The sequence below is a fragment of the Archocentrus centrarchus genome, chromosome 17 (assembly GCF_007364275.1).
Source record: "Archocentrus centrarchus isolate MPI-CPG fArcCen1 chromosome 17, fArcCen1, whole genome shotgun sequence".
NCBI lineage: Eukaryota > Metazoa > Chordata > Actinopteri > Cichliformes > Cichlidae > Archocentrus > Archocentrus centrarchus.
Window position 1 is genome coordinate 1,016,668 of NC_044362.1, and position 22,982 is coordinate 1,039,649.

Sequence of the window (22,982 nt, forward strand, 5' to 3'; positions counted from 1 at the left end):
TTTCATATTAAGTCTTTAGAGAAGTTTATGTATTCCAAAATTTCTCAAAAATAAATAAAAAAATAAAAGTACAGTTTCACAGAATATGATGTGTTAAATATAAAAACAGTATAGCTGAATAGATGAACTTTGGTCAGTATCCACACACAGTTCTAAAATCATCAACATACAGTGGCTACTTTTTACTTACTCTCAAACTTTTACTATTGAATTCCACACTACTCATGATATATGGTCTGGATGCTGTATTTAATGAACATAAAAGTAAATGTAATGTAATGTTAGAGTGAATTCAATACAACAACAACAAAAAGGCAGTTGAAGAACTCCAAATATCTGGGCATATATATATATATATATATATATATATATATATATATATATATATATATATATATATATATATATATATATAATTATACCAGTCAAAAGTTTGATTAAAATGAAAGAATTGTATCATATGAATTATTGCATTGTAATTACTTTGTTTGCAAAATCTTAATCTATAATTGTGAAATAATTGTAATTGTTTTAAAGCTGAAGCATTAATATTTGGTTTCACTGATAACTATGTGTCCTTGATCTTCATGTTTTTAAATCATTTCCATCTTTGACGACTGTCTCTAATGAACTGTCTGGTTTATCCTTCTCTGTATAGATCCTCCAAAAGTATCCCCGACCCTTTTTGTTCTGACCCCACTGCAGCCTTTGCCAGCTGATAAGCTGGGTCCAGAGGTCTGTCTGGCCACTGATTTTTATCCAAAGGAAGGTGAAATGATTATGAATGTTAAGGGGGGTCCGGTCAGTGTGAACATCAGCAACGCCGTTCTGTCCCCAAAGACTAAAACCTACTACTTTATTGGATTCAGCAATGAGACCATCCACTCCTGCGAGCTGCAAAGAGTGTCTTCAAGTAATGAAGCTGGTATGAAACCCAATTTATTCAAAGAATAATTAAAGTCACTTTGAGGCTCATGATCATTTTAAACTTCAGCTGTGATTGTTTCAGCCTCTTTTAATCTTTCTTTTTTCCCCAATACAAATGTGTAAGATCTTAAATTACTTAAAAATTGATTACACTCATACAAAAAAAAAGTAATATAATTATCACTTGAGAAATATTGAAAAATTGCTAAATGTAATACGTCTTTTTCATGTCTCACATAAAGTAACTGGAAATAATTTTTATATGATTTTGAGACGTAAAAACAGTCTTACAGCCAGTTGAGGTCGCATACTGTAATTTAGAGGTCAGCAATCCACTAAATGTTACAAAGATCAGTGTGAGCAGTTAGTGTCAGATGTTTGTTTAATTAATACATTTTATATTTCCACACAGATGACCACTGCACCAGCATCTATCCAGGTGAGCCTGCAAGCACATCTGAACACACCTTCTTTATATACACTAACACACTGAACCACACACTTCCAGTCTTTAAAACATTCATGTTCATGGGGGTCACATAAGCAAGATCGTCACAAAATATAATTGGCAAAGGAATTTTGGAAGCCTGGTTGAATCAGCAGCATAACGGGAAAAGCAATTTATTTACTTTGGAATTTATGGTAATATAGCGCTTTTCTACTCTCTCTGAGCACTCAAAGCATTGATACAACACATTTACCCATTCATACAAGCACTTCCATGACTAACTAAGCTAAGTGCCTACTGTCTAACATTCACACTCCATCGCTTGTGTCGGAGAGCAACTTGGGGTTCAGTATCTTGCCCAAGGATACTTTGGCATGCAGCCCGGAGCTGCCAAAAATTGAACTGCCGATCTTCCGATCTGAGCTACAGCCACCCATATTCACATGACTTTGTGCATGGAACCTAAAATATATGATCAATCACGCAGGCAGAAAACACGCACTTCATATTACAGATACAGATCAGCCCAGCCTCATAGCAAAGCATGAAAAGGCAACCTCTTTGCTTTACTAGGTCAGGAATTTTTTAGTTTGATTACCTAAACAAACAACAAATGAAAATAAGAAAAAAAACTTAAGCGTAAATGTGATACCAAAGAACGTGTAAGAGGCCATCGGTTCAGTGTTCTCAGGTAACCTCACTTAGATTTCTACCTCTATCATCCATCTTCAACTTCACTTTGCATAAATAAAAAATATTGTGAGTATCAGTGTATCTATTAAATAGACTGCAATAGTGAAAATGAATGGTATTTAATTTCTTCTGTCTTCGTCCTTTGGCTCTGTGTCACTGACTGTTTCTAACTTGCAGTGCATGAAATAATAATCTAGTTATCTGACAAAACAGCCTGTAGCTTCCTGTTTTGTCCTGACTGTGCTGAGATTCCAGCACGTTTCTGGGTTTGTGTTAAAGGTCCAGTCTGAGCTAACACGTCTGTCTCGCATCTGTACAGAAAAAGCAAAGCTCAACTTCTACCTGCTGGTGATGAATGGTGTCAGGGTGCTGTTCACCAAAACTTTGGCCTTCAACACCATCCTGACCATCAGAGGTTTGATCTTCTAACTCTGAGCTCCACGCGGCTCCACCTCCTGCACACCGCCGTCCATCAGCAGGAAGGGGAAGATAAAAAGCTTCAGCAGATTCTGGATCAGAGCTTCACTGTCAGTTTCTTTCTGCTCATTTTGATAAAAAGTACAAAGCTCCTGTCAGAGAGACATTCAGGAAATGTGCTGTAAATATTTGGTCACAAACATTAATTTTTTTTAAAATCTGATTTTAGGATCATTCAAATTCCAACAAAATCTAAAAGTCAAAACACACACAGAGAGAAATTTTTACCCAAATTGAGAAACATGACAATTACTAATTCACATTTTGAGTTATAATTTTGTTGTATTTTAGAAAAGTTTGCATAAAAGTGCAATAAATATTAATTAGAAACTGAAAAGTCAGTTAAATGTACAAAATTATTCATATTTGAAAAAAAAACACACGAAAGACAGAAAAGTAAAAACATGAACTTTGCTGAGCAAAGACTGAACCTCACTATGCAAAGTGTCAGGACTTTTCTTAAGTCACAATTTGGAACTAAAATTGAATCAAAAATGTGTTACAGGACATGTTTGTTTAAAAGAAATGGTCTTTAATTTTTTTACAGGCACAAAATATTAATTTATGGAACAGAAAAATGCACTCATGGCCCCAAAAAGCTGCATTTACTGAAAGAGAAGTTCACAAAGAAGAAAAGCATCACATTCAGTGTAATCAGTCTTTGTTGATCTTGTGAGTGTGTGTTGTGTTGTGTACATTTCCCTGGAGCTTTCTCTTCACTGTGTTTTGTCCTGTCGAGCTGCTGTAAATAAAACCTGAGTGTGACCTCTGAGGCATCTGTAACACCCTCAGTGTGTCTGCATCACAGCTGTTTTCACATATATTAAGTGATTTTGTGTATTAGTTCTTGTAGTTTACAATAACAGTTATTCATCTTTATGTCTTTACATTTTATTCTCCTCTTAAAATTTCATTTTAGCCACTTTCCTTGTTTCCACATTGAAACATTGTTTGCCTCTAATAAAAGCTGCCATGCTTTGGCATGTTTGAATGATTTGATTAAAATCCATTTTCTGTGGAATCACTTCAAGGTCAAGTTATTTAATTATGTTTCAAATATCAGACTGATGCAGTATCAGTTTTATCTAAAAAAAAAACAAAACTTTGACAGTCCTTGCAGGTTTTTGTCTGGGGCACTGTGACCTCACAGAGTACCCTAGGGTAAAATTCTGGGACTGCTCTTTTATTTAAAGCTTCCTTTGAGTCAGATTATTCACAGTTTAGGGTTACTCAGAGAATGCAGAGATACTTACTGTAGGTGCAGTCAATGTCTCATTATTTGAATTTGACTGTGACTTCTTCATCATTTGACCCTATTTGTGTCAGTGTGCTTCACTGCCTTCCTGTTTTCAGTGCAGCAGTTTCAGTTGAAACCTCAGTTCAACCGAAAGCTGAAACCAGAAACAGACGTGAAGCTGCAGATAAAAATCAGACAGAGCAGCTCAGTTTCACATCAACAGGAAACACCGAGGTTGCAACATCAGCTCTGTTTGCAGCTTGTTTTCACACACATTTTACGTGACACTTTCACAGTAAGTCACATATTAGATGTTTAACTATTTGCTGTCAGTAAGACACAACCTGCATCACACTGATCAATGATCGAAGGGTGTGGTAAACATACAATTTTCTTTTCATTTTTAATCCAGTTTGACTTTTGTAAGACAATAAAAGTAACCACAACAAATTTAAAAAAATGTTTAAAACCACTTTCATGAGACATTTCTCCTGTTTTGATGACTTTAGGAGGTTTGCTCAAGACAGTTTACAGAACACAGTAAAATCAAATGTGGCTCTCCAGAAATCTGTTGAAGCTGCAGAAGAAAGTTTCTGCCTTTTAAGTGAGGACACAGATGCCTGCCTTAATTATAAATGGTTCTATGCAGGAATCTTTGATTCCCATGTAATTTCTGAACTTTTACTTACTTTACTTAGCTCCTTCCACTGCTTTATTCAATTCAGTTCGATTCAATTTTATTTATATAGCACCAAAGCACAACAACAGTCACCCCATTTCTATTTTAAGGTAAAGACCCTACAATAATATTCATAAAACCCAACAGTCAAAACGACCCCCTATGAGCAAGTGTTTGGTGACAATGGGAAGGAAAAACTCCCTTTTAACAGGAAGAAACCTCCTGCAAAGCCAGGCTAAGGGAGGGGCATCTAACGCAACTGGCTGGAGGTGAAGGGAGAGAGACAGGACTGTGGAAGAGAGCCAGAGATAAATAACTAATGATCAAATGCAGAGTGGTGTCTAAACCAGTGGTGGATGCTGGTCTTTCAAGGAGGGGAAGCTCAATTTCGGCCTACATCATAAAATGTGTTGGTATTTATACGTAAATTCTACCCTCCGTTCCTTTTCAAGAAAATGATCTGTGACCCTGTCATACCAACAAGGCTTTTTTTTCCAGGGACTTGACTAGTGTCCTCTCAATGGCCAGCAGAGGTAGGCAGCTTAAACGGCCTTGGCCCATGGTGGTGCGGGTGTAAGACCTGAGCTGCTTTAAACAGGAGAAGCTCCTCTCCACACCTGCAGATGTAGCTCCAGTCGTTGCCACTAATGACAATAGTTTGTACACCTGAGGCATTGCACTGTCCAACTCCGGTCCACCACTTTCAAACTGTCTGCCATTATGTGCAGCTTGCTACCTAGCTAGGTCGCTAGCTGGGACTGGCGCGAGGCTAGTGTGAAGTGTGTTCGCCTGTGAGTGCTTTGTGATGGTGGAGGGGCTCAGCAGCACACGCTGGACAGAAACTGCGATAGAAGTCAGTCTCCAAACACAAGCAGCTACAAAAAAACCCACCAGAAATAGAAGCTCGATTTGTCGCTAGTCGTTTTTAACAAAGAAAATGCTGCTAAGACGATTAGGAAAGTCTCCAGTTCAACTCAGAACAGAATGAAAATTTAAAAATGCTCCCATGGATGTTTACACCAAAAGATCGTTGATTCGCTCATTTCACTGTCAATCAAAAAGGGATTCAGCCTCAGACAGATCATCCAATCATCATGCAGAAGCTGAGCGTCCGGGCCAGCCGAGGCCAGCCCACTGCCCCATAGACCCCCAGAGACGCTGAGCGTCCGATGGGCGGGACAAAGCCCAGCATTTATCCAATGACTCGTCTCGTTTCGCTGCAGTCTTTGCTTCGCTATTGAACTCTGTGGACGCTCGGCATCCACACTGTTTAAAACACTGGGAAGCTGCGGGAACGAGTGAGAGGAAAGCCACGTCGTTACCAGTGATAAGAAGCTGATTCTGAACAAAAGTTGAGCGCGTTGTAGCGCATATTTAGTTAATGACATGTACACACAACAGTATATGTTTGATCACTTATTTTTTTGACATTTTAGGGGAAGCTGAGCTTCCCTTGCAGTCTTAGAGCAATCGCCTCTGGTCTAAACATATAGAGAGGGAAAACTGGTGAATGAAAAAGAAATATCATGTGAGGCCCCCAGCAACCTAATTGCAGCATAACTAAGGGGTGGTTTAGGGTCACCTGATCCAGCCCTAACTATAAGCTTTAGCAAAAAAAAAGTTTAATCTTAAAAATAGAGAGGGTGTCTGTCTCCCCAATCCAAACTGGGAGCTGGTTCCACAGAAGAGGGGCCTGAAAGCTGAAGGCTCTGCCTCCCATTCTACTCTTAAGTATCCTAGGAACCACAAGTAAGCCAGCAGTCTGAGAGTGAAGTGCTCTATTGGGGTGATATGGTACTATGAGGTCTTTGAGATAAGATGGGGACTGATTATTTTGACCGTGCATGTGATGAGAGGGAATATAAATTATATTCTGGACAGCCTAGAAGTAATAAATGCATGAATTAGCTTTTCAGTGTCACTCCAAGATAAGATGTTTCTAATTTTAGAAATATTGTGCAAATTCAGGAAAGCGGTCCTACATATTTGTTTAATATGTGCATTGAAGGACATATCCTGGTCAAAAATGACTCCAAGATTTCTCACAGTGTTACCGGAGGCCAAAGTAATGCCATCCAGAGTAAGTATCTGGTTAGACACCATGTTTCTAAGATTTGTACAATAATTTCAGTTTTATCAGAATTCAGAAACAGGAAATTAAAAATAATTTTATATTTTTAAGACATGTCTACAGTTGAACCAATTGGTGTGTCATCTGGCTTCATGGACAGATAAAGCTGGGGGTCATCTGCATTGCAATAAAAATGCATGCAATGCTTTCTAATAATGTATAGTGTAAATAAAATTGGTCCTAGCACAGAACCCTGTGGAACTCCATAATTAACCTTAGTGTGTGAAGAAGACTCCCCATTTACATGAACAAATTGGAGTCTATTAAATAAATATGATTCAAACCACTGCAGTGCAGTACCTTTAATACCTATAGTATGCTCTAATCTCTGTAATAAAATGTTATGGTCAACAGTATCAAAAGCTGCACTTAAGACAAGCACAGAGATGAGTCCACTGTCAGAGGCTGTAAGAAGATCATTTGTAACCTTCACTAATGCTGTTTCTGTACTGTGATGAATTCTGAAACCTGACTGAAACTCTTCAAATAAACCGTTCCTCTGCAGATGATCAGTTAGCTGTTTTACAACTACTCTTTCAAGAATCTTTGAGAGAAAAGGAAGGTTGGACATTGGCCTATAATTAGCTAAGACAGCTGGGTCAGTGATGGCTTTTTAAGTAGAGGTTTAATTACAGCCACCTTAAAAGCCTGTAGTACATACCGACTAATAAAAACAGATCATATTTAAGATTTAAGCATCACAAGAACGTCTGCGAGCAGTCTAGTAGGAAAGGGGTCTAATAGGCATGTTGATAGCTTGGAGGAAGTAACCACTGAGATTAACTAAGAATCTAAATAGTAGTATTGAAAGTACCTGTAGACAAAGATACAGTTATGATCGAAATTTTCTTTATGAAGAACTTCATGAACTCATTATTAGTTAAGGTTACAGTATTACTTGACTCAAGAGAGCTCTGACTCTTTGTCAGCCTGGCTGCAGTGCAGAAAAGAACTCAAAACAGAGTTATCAATAACCAGAGTTTGTTCCCCCACTGGTGTGTCACCCAGTGCGGAAAAACAACTTGAAATGTAAATGTGTTGGTGGTATACCAGGAGCTTCTATGTTTAAAGCTATGCTTCCTCCTCACAGTCACCCAGGACACCCCACTCAGGGCAATATGTGGGGAGAGAGCTAAAGCAGGAAAGTGTGGGTTGGGCAGGAGAAGAACCCCTTTACATTAGTGACTCAGCTAAGAACTAAGCTAATAGCTATACTAAGCTAGCAAATCCCTAAAAACACAATAAGTGAATACTATAATCTACAGGTCTACCCCAGGGCCTCCTCCCAGGACATGCTGGAGAGATTATATCTCTCTGCTGGCCTGGAAACGCCTTGGGGTCCCTCCGGATGAGCTGGTGGAGGTGGCTGGGAAGAGGGAAGCCTGGGGTTCTCCACTTAGGCTGCTGCCCCCGCGACCCAGCCTCGGATAAGCGGAAGAGAATGGATGGATGGATGGATATAATCTACAGGTCATTCAGCAGAGCATGTTCTTTGGATAAAACATGTGACATTTACACTATGAAATAAGTTATCTGACGATTTATAATGATTCTTGCTTCGAAGGGTAAGCAACACAAAACACCACGGTGTTCTGTACCAGGAACAGGAAGTGATATGATACCACAGTGAGAGCCAACACCAAGTGAGAGCTTTATGGACATTTAGTAGTTTTATTTTTATATGCCTCTGCAAATGGCAGCTAGACTTAAACAGTGCAGTGGTGTTGGTGAAAGGTAATCATCTGATCTCTCAGTTGAAGATATGTTGGTCATACTCTTCTCTTACAGCTGAATGAGACTTTTCCACTGCTTCTGATTTTACACTTCTGACGTGACACTCATCACCATGACATGATGGGAATCACTACTGCCACTATCTGCCTTCAGCAGATGAGCAGGATTTTTATCCCAGTGACGTTCCCCATGGCTAGACACTGGATAGCTTTCCTGCCAGGGGAGACCTCCAAATGCTCAGAAAACTCAGAAAACTCAGAGAACATATTATATGTTTAGTTTCCAAAAGCAAAACCGACTGGAGCTGAAATGCAGTCTGGGGAGTCACAGAGAAACACTGCCACCCAGTGGATGGGATAGAGAGAACACACAAGAGAATAACCGACCATTTGTTTTACAGCTCCAAGCATCATTAATGTCTGCCAGTTTGTTGCCATGGAGAGAGAATTATTTCAGCTCCTTGGATTTCTGAGTGGACATCACACTGATGTTGAAGTCCACAGATATTCAGCTTTTCTTCTGGTCAAAAAACCTCAGGAAAAGAACCAATAATATATCAGTTTCTCTGGTGAGATAAGCCTCAGACACTCCTGCTCTGTCTTCACTGCAGTAACGTTTCTGTTTGGGGCTCTCAGGTATGCTGTGCCCCTTTCTGTGCTGACTGCTGCATACCAATGAAAGCCTGAACGAGGCTGCAATGATTCATAAAAAATCCTCGGCACAAATTTATCGCTTCGATGCTTTGCTAAAACTCTGTACCACTCAGGTGTTGCTGTGTAACTGAAGCATTTCATCCACATTAGCAGCAATAAAGTTCTCTGTCTCTGTCACCGGATTTCTGTCAACTGGAAAAAAACAACCCTTCAACACCGAGTGGATCATCGCTGACACATTTTTCAATACTGATGGGACACCCCCCCGGTCACCCATTTGTTACAGAGGGGCTCCATCAAGATAGTTTTTATGCTTTAATCCCTGATTGGAGACTAAAATAGACCTGCAATAGAAACGTATTAGAGTGGCACGTGTTTGTACAAAGCATTACAACATTAAACTCATGCAGCCCCAGTTTTTCAACAAAAACACTGATAACACAATAGCAGCAGCTGTTTTACGTGCAGTCTCTCTGCATGCATGCAGCAAGTGCAAAGAGGCGGAGCAAAGAGGCAGAGCTGGTACCGAGCCGGTTTGCTAAGGTGGAGCAAAAGGTTTTTCTAGTGTCCAAAGCAGCAGCGCTTTTTCCTGTAACCACCATTAAACCTTCACTGGGAAACAGCTGGAGGTCCTTCATCAACCACCTGATGAGCAAGTGAAGAAAAGAGAACTTTGTAGCTGCTCCATCCACCACTGTTTGCTTCATAAAGTGAAAAACTGCAGTAAATCTACCAAAGTTAAAATATGAAGATGAACTGTTCATTGATGGAATAATCGATAAAAAACTATACTACTAAAATAATCGATAGGTGCAGCTCTACCCTCGACCAAATGTGGCCCACGCCTGCAGTCGTCGTGTGTGAAACACAGTTTGGCCTTCACTAATGATGCTTTCTCACAGTTAATCTGACTGCCACAACTTATTTGACAATACTGTAACTGAGCTGTAATTGACAAAAGTAGTTTGGATTAAGCTTAAATTAGTGCTCCATCTGGGTCAGTTCCCAAAATACTCACTAACAGCTGCAGTTTTTATCTCTGTTTTTAGGCCACACGTGAAGTTTGGCTGAGAAACAGGTCACATCAGTTCTGCTCTCTTCTTCCTGCCTTTTACACAAACTATAAAATTACTCTTGGAGGAGTTTGTATGTCAAACAAAGAAAATCAGTGGTGGAGTACTTAACCTGTCAGCACCAGCAGAGATGCATGAGAAATCCAACAGGTACCAGTCAGGGAGGGAAAGGGAAGCAGTCGGGCTTCACAGTCCCATGCTGTGAGTTTTATGTTTCAATAATCTTTTTACTAGTTCTTGCTAGTTATCTAATGGAACTCTATTTTCAGACCAAATAGTACAATAATGAACCATTTAAAACTGTGATTGGTGACTGAGCTGTGTGGAAGTTTCTAAGTAAGCTTGGTTTAGACTTTCAGCTCTAAATTTCTACCACAAATGCAGATTTCTCTCTCAAGCTGTCTCATTTGTCAGATAGTTATATTAATAATTATTAACAAAATAAACACCAACAGCACGTGGTCCACTTCAAGGACTCCGGTTAGCTGAGGTGAAGCCTAGCAGACAGCTAGTAGCTACAAATTAGCTATAGATAGTTTTTTGTTGTTGTTGTTTTTGTAGCAGGAACTAAACGTGTTTATTTCTTTTGTAAAGTTGGACATTTGAACATAAGAGTCTTTGAGAACGGACTCACTTTTAGAGCAAAACTCAAACCTCCAGATGTTGATGATTAACAATGACACTGACAATCAGGTGAACCCATTGAAGTAAAGACAAATTGTGGTGATAAACTGGAACACAGCTGATTTTCGCTGATGGACACATGATGCCAGCTGGAATAATCCCTTCATAGGACACTGATTATTTCTGTGCCAGAGTGGGATTGTAAGCTGTTGTGAGCTGTTAAAAGTTCTAAACACATTTGAAACAAATTTTAGTTTTACGATCCAGGTCTTAGGACACACCCCACTGACAGAGGTGGCGCTTAAGTTGGGAACAAGTGGATCACGGGATACTGGCGCTTCAGAACGCTTCATCAAATGTTAAACAGACAACGTTGACACTGAGCGTTTGGTCAGGATGGCTCAATATGAAGGATTTAGAAGGAAATTGATATTGGAAAATGGACCCGGTAACTGTTTCAAACCAGCTGGGTAAGTTTCAATTTATTTTATTTTATTTTATTTTATTTTATTTTATTTCAACAAAATACATTTAAAAAATATTATTTCTAGTAAGGACCAGCTTTCTTCTTTAAAATGTATTTTAGTCTTAATAAACGCTATAACATCAGTGCTTCTTTGAATAACTTGCATGTATGAATGTATAATTATCTAAATGTCAGTGTAGAGCTGCTTTAAGCAGCTATCATAAAAATGATCCACACCAATGAAATAATGCAAGAAAACAAAATAAAATCACACTTTGAATTTGAAAGGAGAAATAAAAACAGAAATACTGAACAACAAAATTGTTTGACATCCACACAAGTCTGTGAGTATTAGTCACAGTGTGAGTCACAGTGTGAATAATCAGAGAACAGACAAAGTTTATTTTGGCAGAGGAACCAAACTCACTGTAGAGACAGGTATGATTTATCTTTTTTTGAATGACTTTGAAAGTTAAAACAAGTTGATATAATTTTCATTGGTATTTATTTTTGAGTTTATTTCAGTGTTGTAGATTCTAATTGATGCAAACTGAGGCGGCTACATGAAGTCTTAGTGAGTAATGATAAATATGAAATGTGTCGAGCTCACAGTGTGACGCTTTGGCTCAGAAAAAAAAGTGAAATATTTCAGTGAAGAACGCTAAAATTCAGGTTAATGAATAAGTCCTGACAGAAAAGAGCCCACAGTAGTATTTACCACAGTATGTGTCACAGTGTGAATACTCAGGGGGGATACAGTCTTTATTTTGGTGGTGGAACAAAACTGACTGTAGACAGTGGTAAGATTTAGTTTTATTTATTTATGTGTTTATTTTATTTAAAATTTTCTCACTTTAAGAAGTGTCAGTACACACCCTGCATTCATTATTTCCTTTTCTTTCTTTCTTTCATTATTGTAGAGATGATTCATTTTGATTGAATGGAAATGTAACATTTAAATCTGGCAAATGAGAGTTAAAGCTAATATAAGTACTAATCATTTTAAATACTTAAAATAAACAAGTAACAGAATCAACTAACTATACAAAAACATTCATTTATGATATAAAATTTTATAGAATTATAATAGAATGAATAGACCTAAAAATGCATGAAGATCTAAGATGGTACCAACCAATAGCAAGAAAACCAAATTGAGAGCAGTGGTATTTGTTACAGTGTGTGTCACAGTGTGACTGGAGGAAATGATAACATTTATTTTGGCAAAGGAACTAAACTGACAGTAGAAACAGGTAAGATGAAGTTTGCTTTGTTTAGTTTTTTGTGTGTGTCTATAGAGAACCTGCATTTATAGTTTTATTGCATTTATGAAATAAATGTTGGATTGATTTTGATTGACTGAAACACGCAAGCTAAATTAAAACCAGGACGGGCAAAAATGAATTCAAATGTGGGCAAAATTTAGACTGACAAACAAACAAAGAAACAAACAAACAAAAAATAAACAATGAAACAAACAAGAAGAAATCCCCCCCAAAAATGTCATGTTAGGACAAACCAGTGTGAGATTTAACCTGAAGCAAAAATACTGTTACTTATACGGTAAAATCATAAAAAAAAAAATTAAATAAACAGAATAAAACACAAATTCATCCTTTTTAAAAATAAAGCTGGATAAAAATATAAAATTTCCAGTAAAAATAAATGTAAATTGTGAAAGATAAAAAGCTTGATGCTTGTATAAAAAAGCCTCATCAGTATTTGTCACAGTGTGTGTTACAGTGTGAATCAGGGAGGAAACACCAGACTTTATTTTGGCAAAGGAACTAAACTGACTGTAGAAGCTGGTAAGATAAAGATGTTTTTGTTTTTTTTTATGATTTCACACTGAAATTTAGTATTTTATATATATATATATATACGTGTGTGTGTGTGTGTCTGTGTGTGTAGATACTGATTAATGAATAAATAGAAGCAACTTAAAAGTGAGTGAAATCAAAAATAAAACATCAACAGTAACAATTAAAGTGCAGCACTATTCGTCACAGTGTTTGTTACAGTGTGACTAGAGGAAATGACAGACTGTATTTTGGCAAAGGAACCAGACTGACTGTAGAAACTGGTAAGATTTCAATAGAATTACACTCGTGTTTTTCAGATTACTACCTGATTGTAACACTATAGAAAACCTACATTCATTGTTTCATTTGCGTTTATTCAATGTGTGTAGAGTTTGATTCATTTTGACTCCCTGAAACATGCAGGCTGTCAACTGTATGAAGAAAACAACATAAATTAAAGCCAGGCCAGATAATAATAATTAATTTAAATGTTTGAATCAGGCTGGACCAAGTTGATTTAAAGTGAACAAAGGAAGAAGAATACAGCAAATCAAAGTTTGTTTTTCCTTTATCACATTTTCCAAACGTTTCATTTAGGCAAACTAATCCAGGCACGCTCAGGCTACACACAGTAAATCATGCATTACAATAAAACTAAATATAAGATAGAATTAATGATAAATATATAAGAGAAATTTAAAAAAAAAATAAGAAAGAAAGCAAATAAAACAGCCAAGAAAAAGGTTCATGGGTATTTGTCACAGTGTGCGTTACAGTGTGAATCAGGGAGGAACCGGCAGACTGTATTTTGGTAAAGGAACTAAACTGATCGTAGAAACTGGTAAGATGAAGAGTTTTTTATGACTTCATGCTTTGAAATATGTCATTTTGTCAAATTTAATCATGTTTTTTATGATGCAAACAACCCTGGACTCACACAGGCTACAAACAATAGTCATATAACACAATAACTATGAAATTAATTTTGTGGAGTTCAAATAAAAAAAACAGGTGGACACATAACAAAGGTATGATGAATTAATATACAGTCAGAAGATACAAATAATCTAAACCAAGCTGAATGTTTGGGAGGAGAGAAGACTATGAAAAAAAACCATCTGCAGGAACGTAAAACAACACAACTAATAAAGATACAACTAGAGCAAAACAACAAAACAAACACAAACTTCATCAAAAAAAGAAATGAATAAATAAATACAAGAGTTTCATAGATTAGTCCAGTTGCATCAGTATTTGTCACAGTGTGAGTCACAGTGTGAATAATCAGGCAGGAAAACTTTATTTCGGTAAAGGAACAAAACTGACAGTAGAAACAGGTAAGATGGAGATTTTTATTACATGATTTCATCCTGTTTTAATTTCATCCTGTTTTAAATTCATTTTTTAATAGTAATTTTTTGACCATTTTTTAGAGCTTTATATAGTTTGATGGATATAAACTGGCTTAAACACATCTAGCAATAACTACAGTTATTAATAAGAAACAATGAGAAATAAAATTGAAAAAAAAAAACCCAAACAATAAACAGGATCAAACTGATTAAAACCTGTAAAAACAAGTCACAGAAATCGATAAGAAATGGGCTCAAACATTTGAGCCAATATTCAATGATAAACTGCAGCTAAAATTAGAGAAACATGAGGAAAGATGATGTAAAAATGGATATAAATAAAGAAGAGAGACACGGCAGTTTTTGCCAGTGTGTGTGTTACAGTGTGAATCAGGGAGGAACCAAAATGATTTTTGGCAGAGGAACCAAACTGATCATTCAAACTGGTAAGATAAATGTTTCCTATTTTCATGTATGTAGAGCCAATTAGCTTTTATTGTTGATTAATGATCTTTTTACTGATGCAAACTGACTGCAAAGGGGACGATATCAAATCATAATATAGTTATTTTTATATAGCATTTAATAGAAGCAATCAAAGCAAATTAAACTTAACAAAGAAACAGCATCTAACACAGCCCAATGTGAAAATTCATAACTGATGGATAATTAGAGTATAAATTAGGTTAAATCGAAAATAAAAATTGTGAGAGCTAAAACGGAGGAGCAGTATTTGTCACAGTGTTTGCTGCAGTGTGAATGATCAGGGAGTAAACAAACTTTACTTCAGCAGTGGAACCAAACTGACTGTAGAAACTGGTAAGACTTTTATTTTGATAATTTCACATTTTGTTTCAGTGTTCAGATTGTGGTGTCTGATGCACACTGGAATCATGTGCATGTTACAGAACCAAAAATGAAACAAACAAACAATAAGGTGCAAAATAAGCTCTAGGAAAAAAAAAAAAAAAAAAGTTTTGAGTCAAATTAAATCAGAGAAAAATAACAATAAACACAAACTCACACTCAAACATTGTGAAAAGCTAAAAAAATACTGAATGAAAATCTGATATAAAATGTCACCTTGATGGATCACTAATATGGAAATTTTGAATCAGGCAAAAGGGTCTTCCAGTGTCTGATAAAATGATTCACTTGTTCATTAATTGTAAGATGTGTGTGTATGTGAGAGGTTTTTGCTTGAGTGTGTGAGGCAGTGTGTATGGAACTGGAAACAAGCTGATCTTTGGCAGCGGCACAAAGCTCATCGTTTCCACAGGTCAGTCAATAAATAATGTTTTACTGTTTTAAATTTGAATGGCTGAAGATGAGGGGTCACCACCAGGAGTTTTACATTAAACCTTTGTATTCATCTGAGAATCTCAAATGGAGCAGAAGTCAATGTTGAAGTTTGCTGGCAGCTGAACTGCTCCCAGTTCAGGCACTTTGACTGGTTTTTGATGAGCTGCGTGTCTCAGTGTGACGGCTCAGGGGGGCTACAGAACTGTGTTTGGAGGAGGAATAAAAGTCACTGTAGAAACCAGTAGGTAACTCATCTTTAACTGGTTTAAAATATAAAACAGGAATTTAAGCTGAAAATTTTGAGTTCTGTGATCATCAAATAATCCAGGATTATTTAACTGGATCTTAGTGAAAACCTACATTTACTGTGATCAGACTCAGAGTCAGTAAAATACAAACTAAATACAAAGATGTCATTTCTTAAACCCAAATTATTTCAGCCTTTTAAAGGTTTATACAAAAAGTTGAATAGTTTTACTTAACGTATTATCTCTAATGAAGCCCGAGTTGTAAATTATGACTGAAGTCAAATCCCCAAACACCCCCCCCCAAAAACAAACAAACATAAAATCAGTAAGATCTAATAAAATATTAAACTTTGAAGATTTAAATGTTATATATGTCTTATCATTCTGCTGTCAGTTTAAAGTTTGATCTTTTGAATAAGGACAAACAGATATTCTGTTCTCACACATGAATGTTTCACACTGACTGTAATGCAGCTGTAATCAGATCTGATTACAGTTAAGAGTTCATTATTAACTTATTTGACAGAAACAACAAACAAAAGAGTCAAATATATTTGTGTTTTTAAGTTTGTCACTCATTAACTCCAGCTGTTCATCGGCACAATGATATACTTTCTCATATATTTCAGTCGTAAACCAGCTGCTATAAACGTTCTCATCTGCTGATTAGAAATGATTATTTAGACGAGCTGCACTTAAAAATAGATGTGAGGCAGTTGTGAGGTTTTTATCCAGCTCTCAGTCACTGTGTGAGAGGAACTGCAGATAAACTGATTTTTGGGAAAGGAACTCGACTGATTGTTGACGCAGGTACGATTTTATAGCTTCAAAAAAACTGAAAGAACAAGTAAAATAATACATTTTTGTAAGAGCAGAAGATAAATGTTTAATAACACTTTTTTACTGAGTCCTGAAAGGTTTCGTTAAGTTGGTTAATGATTTTGTTAGTGTAGATTAAGATTTCTATCCAAACATTGGGTTTGAACTGTGTGAGGTTTTCAGTCAGTCGTCAGTCACAGTGTGAAAGGAAACGCACAGAAAATGATTTTTGGGAGGGGAACTCAACTGATCGTGAATTGCGGTGAGAATAAAAATATTTAACATTGTTTTAAAATGAACAAATATTTTATGAAATTATATAGACTTTGAAAACAGAATGAGACCAAATGTATTTGAAAATGTGTTCATTTTGTCAGGAATGCAACTTTCTTTCTTACAGGCAAGTTTGCCCAAACCAAAAGAATATTTCATAATAAAAGTCAAACTGCTGCTATGGAACGTAGGAAAATGGCTTTAAAATCTTAAGTTTGTCAGATATAATTTCCATGAAGACGCTTACAGTTTTCATTCAGAAAAAACAAAACAAAACAAAAAAAACAACTGAATAACATGAAACACTAAAACATTCCTGTAAAGCAACTCTGAAAAATCTTACCAAAGGGCACCAGTTTGCAATCAAGCATTATTTTATATCAATAATATCTGTCGTTATTTTTCAATCATAATCTACTCATGTATTCTGAGATTTAGAATAGAGAGTTAGTAAAACATTATTCTAGAAATTATGTTAACCAGTTTGTTTTTTATCTGTTTTATTTATCTGACAGGACTTTAGAGTGAGAAACTGGAATAGTTTTCTGATCAGGTGAACAGTGTCTGCATATCAGATTGTGAGTGATGTTTTTAGTCAGCTGGCAGTCACTGTGTGAATCTAAATGGAGAGAAACTGATTTTTGGGGAAGGAACACGGCTCATTGTCCACTCAGGTGAGAAGAAAACGTCACCCGCACCAAAGAAAATACAGGAATCACTTATTTATGTTTCAGAAGTCCTGTTTTCTTAACTAAGTGAGCAAATTTGCCCAGGGAGTGAGAATGTTTCTTGATAAAAACAATTTACAGCAGAAAAATAAAAGAAGAAAGAAAAAACAAAATAAAAACTTGTGTGAGGTTTTCAGTCAGCTGCCAGTCACAGTGTGAGAGGAAACGCAGAAAAACTGATCTTTGGGAGAGGGGCGCGACTGACTGTTGAATCAGGTCAGTTTACAGTTAAATATTACAAACATAAACAAAAGTGAGTGCTAACAGTCATTAAACTAATGCTCAAAATAATTTGATGCAAGATGAAATAAAATACAAGGCCAGAAGAATAAAACAGTTTCTGTAATTTACTTAAGAAATAAGATGCAGAGAATTTTTCTTTCACTTTTAGGATTCAATAAATTACAAAAATTACATGATAAGACATTTTTGTGAGAACAGACAAACTTAAAGACAGCTGTGAAGCTCTGCGAAGTTTTTACTCACTTGTCAGTCACAGTGTGACAAGAGGAGCAGAGAAGTTTATTTTTGGCCAAGGGACTCAGCTGATTGTTGAATTAGGTAAGAACAAAAATATTTTCATATTGTGGCAATGCTGACATCAGAAAATGTGTCAACAACTGGCCCAGTTATGTTTCAAATGTGGTCATTTTCAGAAATTTAAAGAGGAGCGTAATGGAGGACATTAAAACTGTTGTTGATCTGAGATTTCTAACAGGTTCTATCAGTTATCAGTGTCAGTGAATGAATACGAGGATTTTTTAAAATGTAAACTCAATGTGAAATCCCAGATCTCTGGGTCTGAATTTTGATAAAACTAACTTAAATAATGAAGCAGACATGAACAGTATTTCCATGAGGATTTTTTTGGATATCAGACTTTAAATGAAGAGACTGAAGGTGAAAAGGTTTAAGAGCATTTCTTGTACTTTAACTGTGTGTCTGAGTTTTGGGCTGCAGTATTTTTGGTGGGGATGATTGTCACAGTAAAGGTGGAAAGCTACTGTTTGGTCTGGGATGAAGTTACCGGTGGATTGTGGTGAGTTAGAAGCACTTTATCTGCAAACTATGACAAATATGACAACTTGCAGTTTTTTTCATGTGTGCATTATTCCATGATAGTATATTAAAATAATATGACAATCCACAATATTCCAACTGCATTAAACCCAGTGGGGCACTTGAAGTTCAGCAGCTTCTGCAGTTTTGGTACATTTTTATCAGTCATAGCTGTTTGTAGTCTGATGGTTTTTGCTGAGGTCTTTCCTGCTGTGTGAAAACTGGAGGAGGACAGAAGATGATATTTGGTCAAGGAACTCTACTGAGTGTTGAATCAAGTAAGAAATTTCAGTCTAATACATGAAAATATAACAGAAAAAAGTCAGAAGTTTAACATTTTTGCAGACTTGCTGAGTTTATCTCATTTTTCCAGTTGAAACTGTCATTGATGAGTTGTTGGATTGAATTACTGACTTAAAGCTCTTTGGTGATCTGAAAGTTGACTTTATATTTGAAGTCTAAAAGGTGAGATTTAACCGTGTCAGTATTTCTTAATAATGTGACTTTTGATCTGCCAAATTAGGTTTTTTGGATGGTTGCTGATGTTTCAGTAACAGTTTTAGGTGGAAATGCAGTTTCTTGTTGATGGTTTAAGGTTGCTTTGTTTTGCTGTGAAAACTGAATTATGTTTTCAGCTGCGGTGTTTTGTCATTAGAAAGAGTACAATCAGTGTTGAGTAGTGCTTTTTGTTAAGCGTTCTGTTGCTGTGTGAAGGGCTCCGGTGTCAGTAAAATGCTGTTTGGAGTGGGAACTAAACTGACAGTTGACTCCTGTAAGTCTGCTCATCTTTATCTTTTTATTCTGATTCATTTGAAGCCACTCAGAACATTTACACAACTTCACTCATAACTAAGAACAATGAAATCTACAAATAAAAGATCTATAAACTTAATTAAATTCACATCTAAATGAATGTTTCTGCATAACAGCAGACACTTGAAAGACTGTAGCAGAAATTCTATGCTATGATCAATTAAAACAAAAACAAACAGTTAATCCAAGAGGATGTGTCAGTGCACATCAGGCTTTAATCACAACATTTCTGCAGTCATCAGTTTCTGACCACGATCACATCATCTTCAGTATCCTCACACATATATTGTTGCAGAATTTGAAAATGAGAGCTAAAAAGCTGAAGTTCGTCTGTCTCATATGTCTCTGGAAAACTTAACAAAGAGATTCGGCTCAGTTTTATGACACGACAGCTGTGCATTCAAAATATATTTCTTATCTTCAGTTTAAATAAATAACTCAGAAAACATGAATGCATAATAACATGTGTTATTAGATTGATTCTGACATTTTTATATTAGACAGTTTCATTAGTATAGACTGCAGTGATGCAATACAGTTTTTGTACTGAGATTTAATGCTGTGTGAAAACTGGAGGCTACGAAAAGTTAATCTTTGGCTCTGGAATCAAAGTGACAGTCGAGTGCAGTAAGTTTTAGTTCTGTTTTGGTTTGAAAAAAATCAAATATTTTAAAAGTAAAAACTATGAAATGCTGCCAGTATTTCCAAGTTTGTGTAAAAGATGAGACATTTCAGCACATTTGAGCTGAATGCTGTGGAGTCGATCTGCACTCAGATTAAATATCAGGTCAGAAACACTGTGTGACTGCATCTTCCACTGGAGGATGGAAGATTTTATTTGGGGAAGGAACCAAATTGATAATTAACAGCAGTGAGTATCTGTTGATAATTCAAAAGATTCATGTTTTAGGAAACATGTGGTAAAAAGTTAACTTTGAGCAATGCTGAAGTCCAAATGTTTGATAAATGGTGCAGAGCATTTATTTTTATGAGGAGAACCTGGCAAAACATTTACATCACAGACAAATAAAACAAACTCCAGATACTTTCTTTATTATTATTATGATTATTACTCTTGGACGGCACTATTACGACAGTTTATTCAGAATATTTATTTGAAATATAACTAACAGACGATAACTCGTATAAATATTAACAGTTTTAGTTTCAGCCACCAGTTGGTACAAAGACGTGACAGAATTGGAAAATGTTTAAACTTTGAAATAGAAAATAGTAAAGACAAAAGTAAACCTTACCCACACATACAAAATAAGCTTAGAAGAGAAAAATGACATCTGACAAAAAAATAATCATAATAAAAACACTGACTGATCAAAAAAAATTGATCACCTCAAAAGATAATTTGCTATTTTTAAACAAATTTTAAAAACCTGATCCACTTTAAAATAGTTTGTTAATGAAAGCATTTATTTAATGATAAAAAAGAAAAACTGTAAAAGGATTGTAAGCCAGTTAAAGGTGCTGAGTTTATGTTATGGAGCTTCATGTTGTGTGAATGTTGGGCAAAAGATCATCTTTGGAAGAGGAAGCAGGTTAATCATCGAACCCAGTAAGTGTTGCTAGAGATCATTAATGTTCTTTATTTCACTTGTGTTATGCACGCAAAATCAAATTAAAAGAACAAAAAAGAATGTGCGACAAATGATGGTCATAATAAAAAAAACTGATTACCTCCAAAATATATATATATTTTTTTAAACAAATTAGAATAATCTGCTGAGTTTGTGTTATGGAGCTTTGTGTTGTGTGAATGCTGGAGGCCTAAATAAGATCATATTTGGGAGAGGAATCAGATTAATCATTGGACCCAGTAAGTAGTTACTACTTATCCATCCATCTTCTACTTATCATTAATTATATTGATCTTTTTAGGCAATGTTTTAGCTACAAATTGACGGGAGAACTGTAGAGAAGCATGACATGATACAATCAAGCATTGATGAAAATGACCTGAAGTCGAACATATTTTTTTTTAAACTTTAAATTTCATTTATAAAACAAACAAAAAAGCCATCATGTAATCATCTGTTGATTGTAAGTTTTGGAGTTTCATGTTGTACAATGTGGTACAGTTACAATTCAAACACATTAGCTGTGTTGTGCAGACAACATGAGTTTGTGTAATGAAGGTTTGTGTTGTGTGACTAGTGGAGGTGTAAATAAGATCATCTTTGGGAGAGGAACCAGGTTATTCATTGAACCCAGTAAGTGCTGATACTGAACAGAAATCTTAATTACATGCAGGGAAAAAATATATAGATATTTCACTTACACGTATATATTGTAAATTGTGTGAAATGTTCTTTAATGTTATCATAGAAAATGAAGTTAGTTTCAGTTAAAAGCAATATTTAAATGTTTCCTGAATAGGAATCCTTTTTAATATATTAATGAGTGAAATCTGTAAATGAAATCATATAGCTGTAGTTATAGTTCTAGGTTTGTGACTAGAATTTAATTATATTTAAAACTCTAAGAAAAAAATATTTAAAGATCTTATACAGTAAGAAAAATTACTCAAAAACATTTTTATCAGTCATAGCTGTTTGTAGTCTGATGGTTTTTGCTGAGGTCTTTCCTGCTGTGTGAAAACTGGAGGAGCACAGAAGATGATATTTGGTCAAGGAACTCTACTGAGTGTTGAATCAAGTAAGAAATTTCAGTCTAATACATGAAAATATAACAGAAAAAAGTCAGAAGTTTAACATTTTTGCAGACTTGCTGAGTTTATCTCATTTTTCCAGTTGAAACTGTCATTGATGAGTTGTTGGATTGAATTACTGACTTAAAGCTCTTTGGTGATCTGAAAGTTGACTTTATATTTGAAGTCTAAAAGGTGAGATTTAACCGTGTCAGTATTTATTAATAATGTGACTTTTGATCTGCCAAATTAGGTTTTTTGGATGGTTGCTGATGTTTCAGTAACAGCTGTGAGTCGGGGAGAAAACAGATCAAATCAGACTGGATGACCTGAACAGTTTTAAGTGGAAATGCAGTTTCTTGTTGATGGTTTAAGGTTGCTTTGTTTTGCTGTGAAAACTGAATTATGTTTTCAGCTGCGGTGTTTTGTCATTAGAAAGAGTACAATCAGTGTTGAGTAGTGCTTTTTGTTAAGCGTTCTGTTGCTGTGTGAAGGGCTCCGGTGTCAGTAAAATGCTGTTTGGAGTGGGAACTAAACTGACAGTTGACTCCTGTAAGTCTGCTCATCTTTATCTTTTTATTCTGATTCATTTGAAGCCACTCAGAACATTTACACAACTTCACTCAAAACTAAGAACAATGAAATCTACAAATGAAAGATCTATAAACTTAATTAAATTCACATCTAAATGAATGTTTCTGCATAACAGCAGACACTTGAAAGACTGTAGCAGAAATTCTATGCTATGATCAATTAAAACAAAAACAAACAGTTAATCCAAG

At 35.8% G+C, this 22,982-nt stretch overlaps 2 protein-coding genes across 3 annotated transcripts in view; both read left to right on the forward strand.

The window, feature by feature from the left end:
- LOC115795247 (immunoglobulin kappa light chain-like) overlaps positions 1–3,510 on the forward strand; it is a 29,720-nt gene extending 26,210 nt beyond the window's left edge. The window contains exons 6-8 of one of the 2 annotated variants that reach the window (XM_030751078.1): positions 659–925; positions 1,340–1,366; positions 2,388–3,510. In XM_030751078.1, coding sequence (XP_030606938.1) covers positions 659–925; positions 1,340–1,366; positions 2,388–2,497 — 404 coding nt within the window. In that variant the 3' untranslated portion in view covers positions 2,498–3,510. Of the gene's footprint in view, positions 1–658; positions 926–1,339; positions 1,367–2,387 lie in introns of those variants that run through there. The other variant, XR_004021247.1, reaches the window with a different exon arrangement.
- The window catches only part of LOC115795251 (M1-specific T cell receptor alpha chain-like), a 111,338-nt gene that overhangs the window by 40,960 nt on the left and 47,396 nt on the right, over positions 1–22,982 (forward strand). Inside the window, exon 3 of the mRNA XM_030751083.1 lies at positions 13,731–13,785. Coding sequence (XP_030606943.1) covers positions 13,731–13,785 — 55 coding nt within the window. The remainder of the gene's footprint in view (positions 1–13,730; positions 13,786–22,982) is intronic.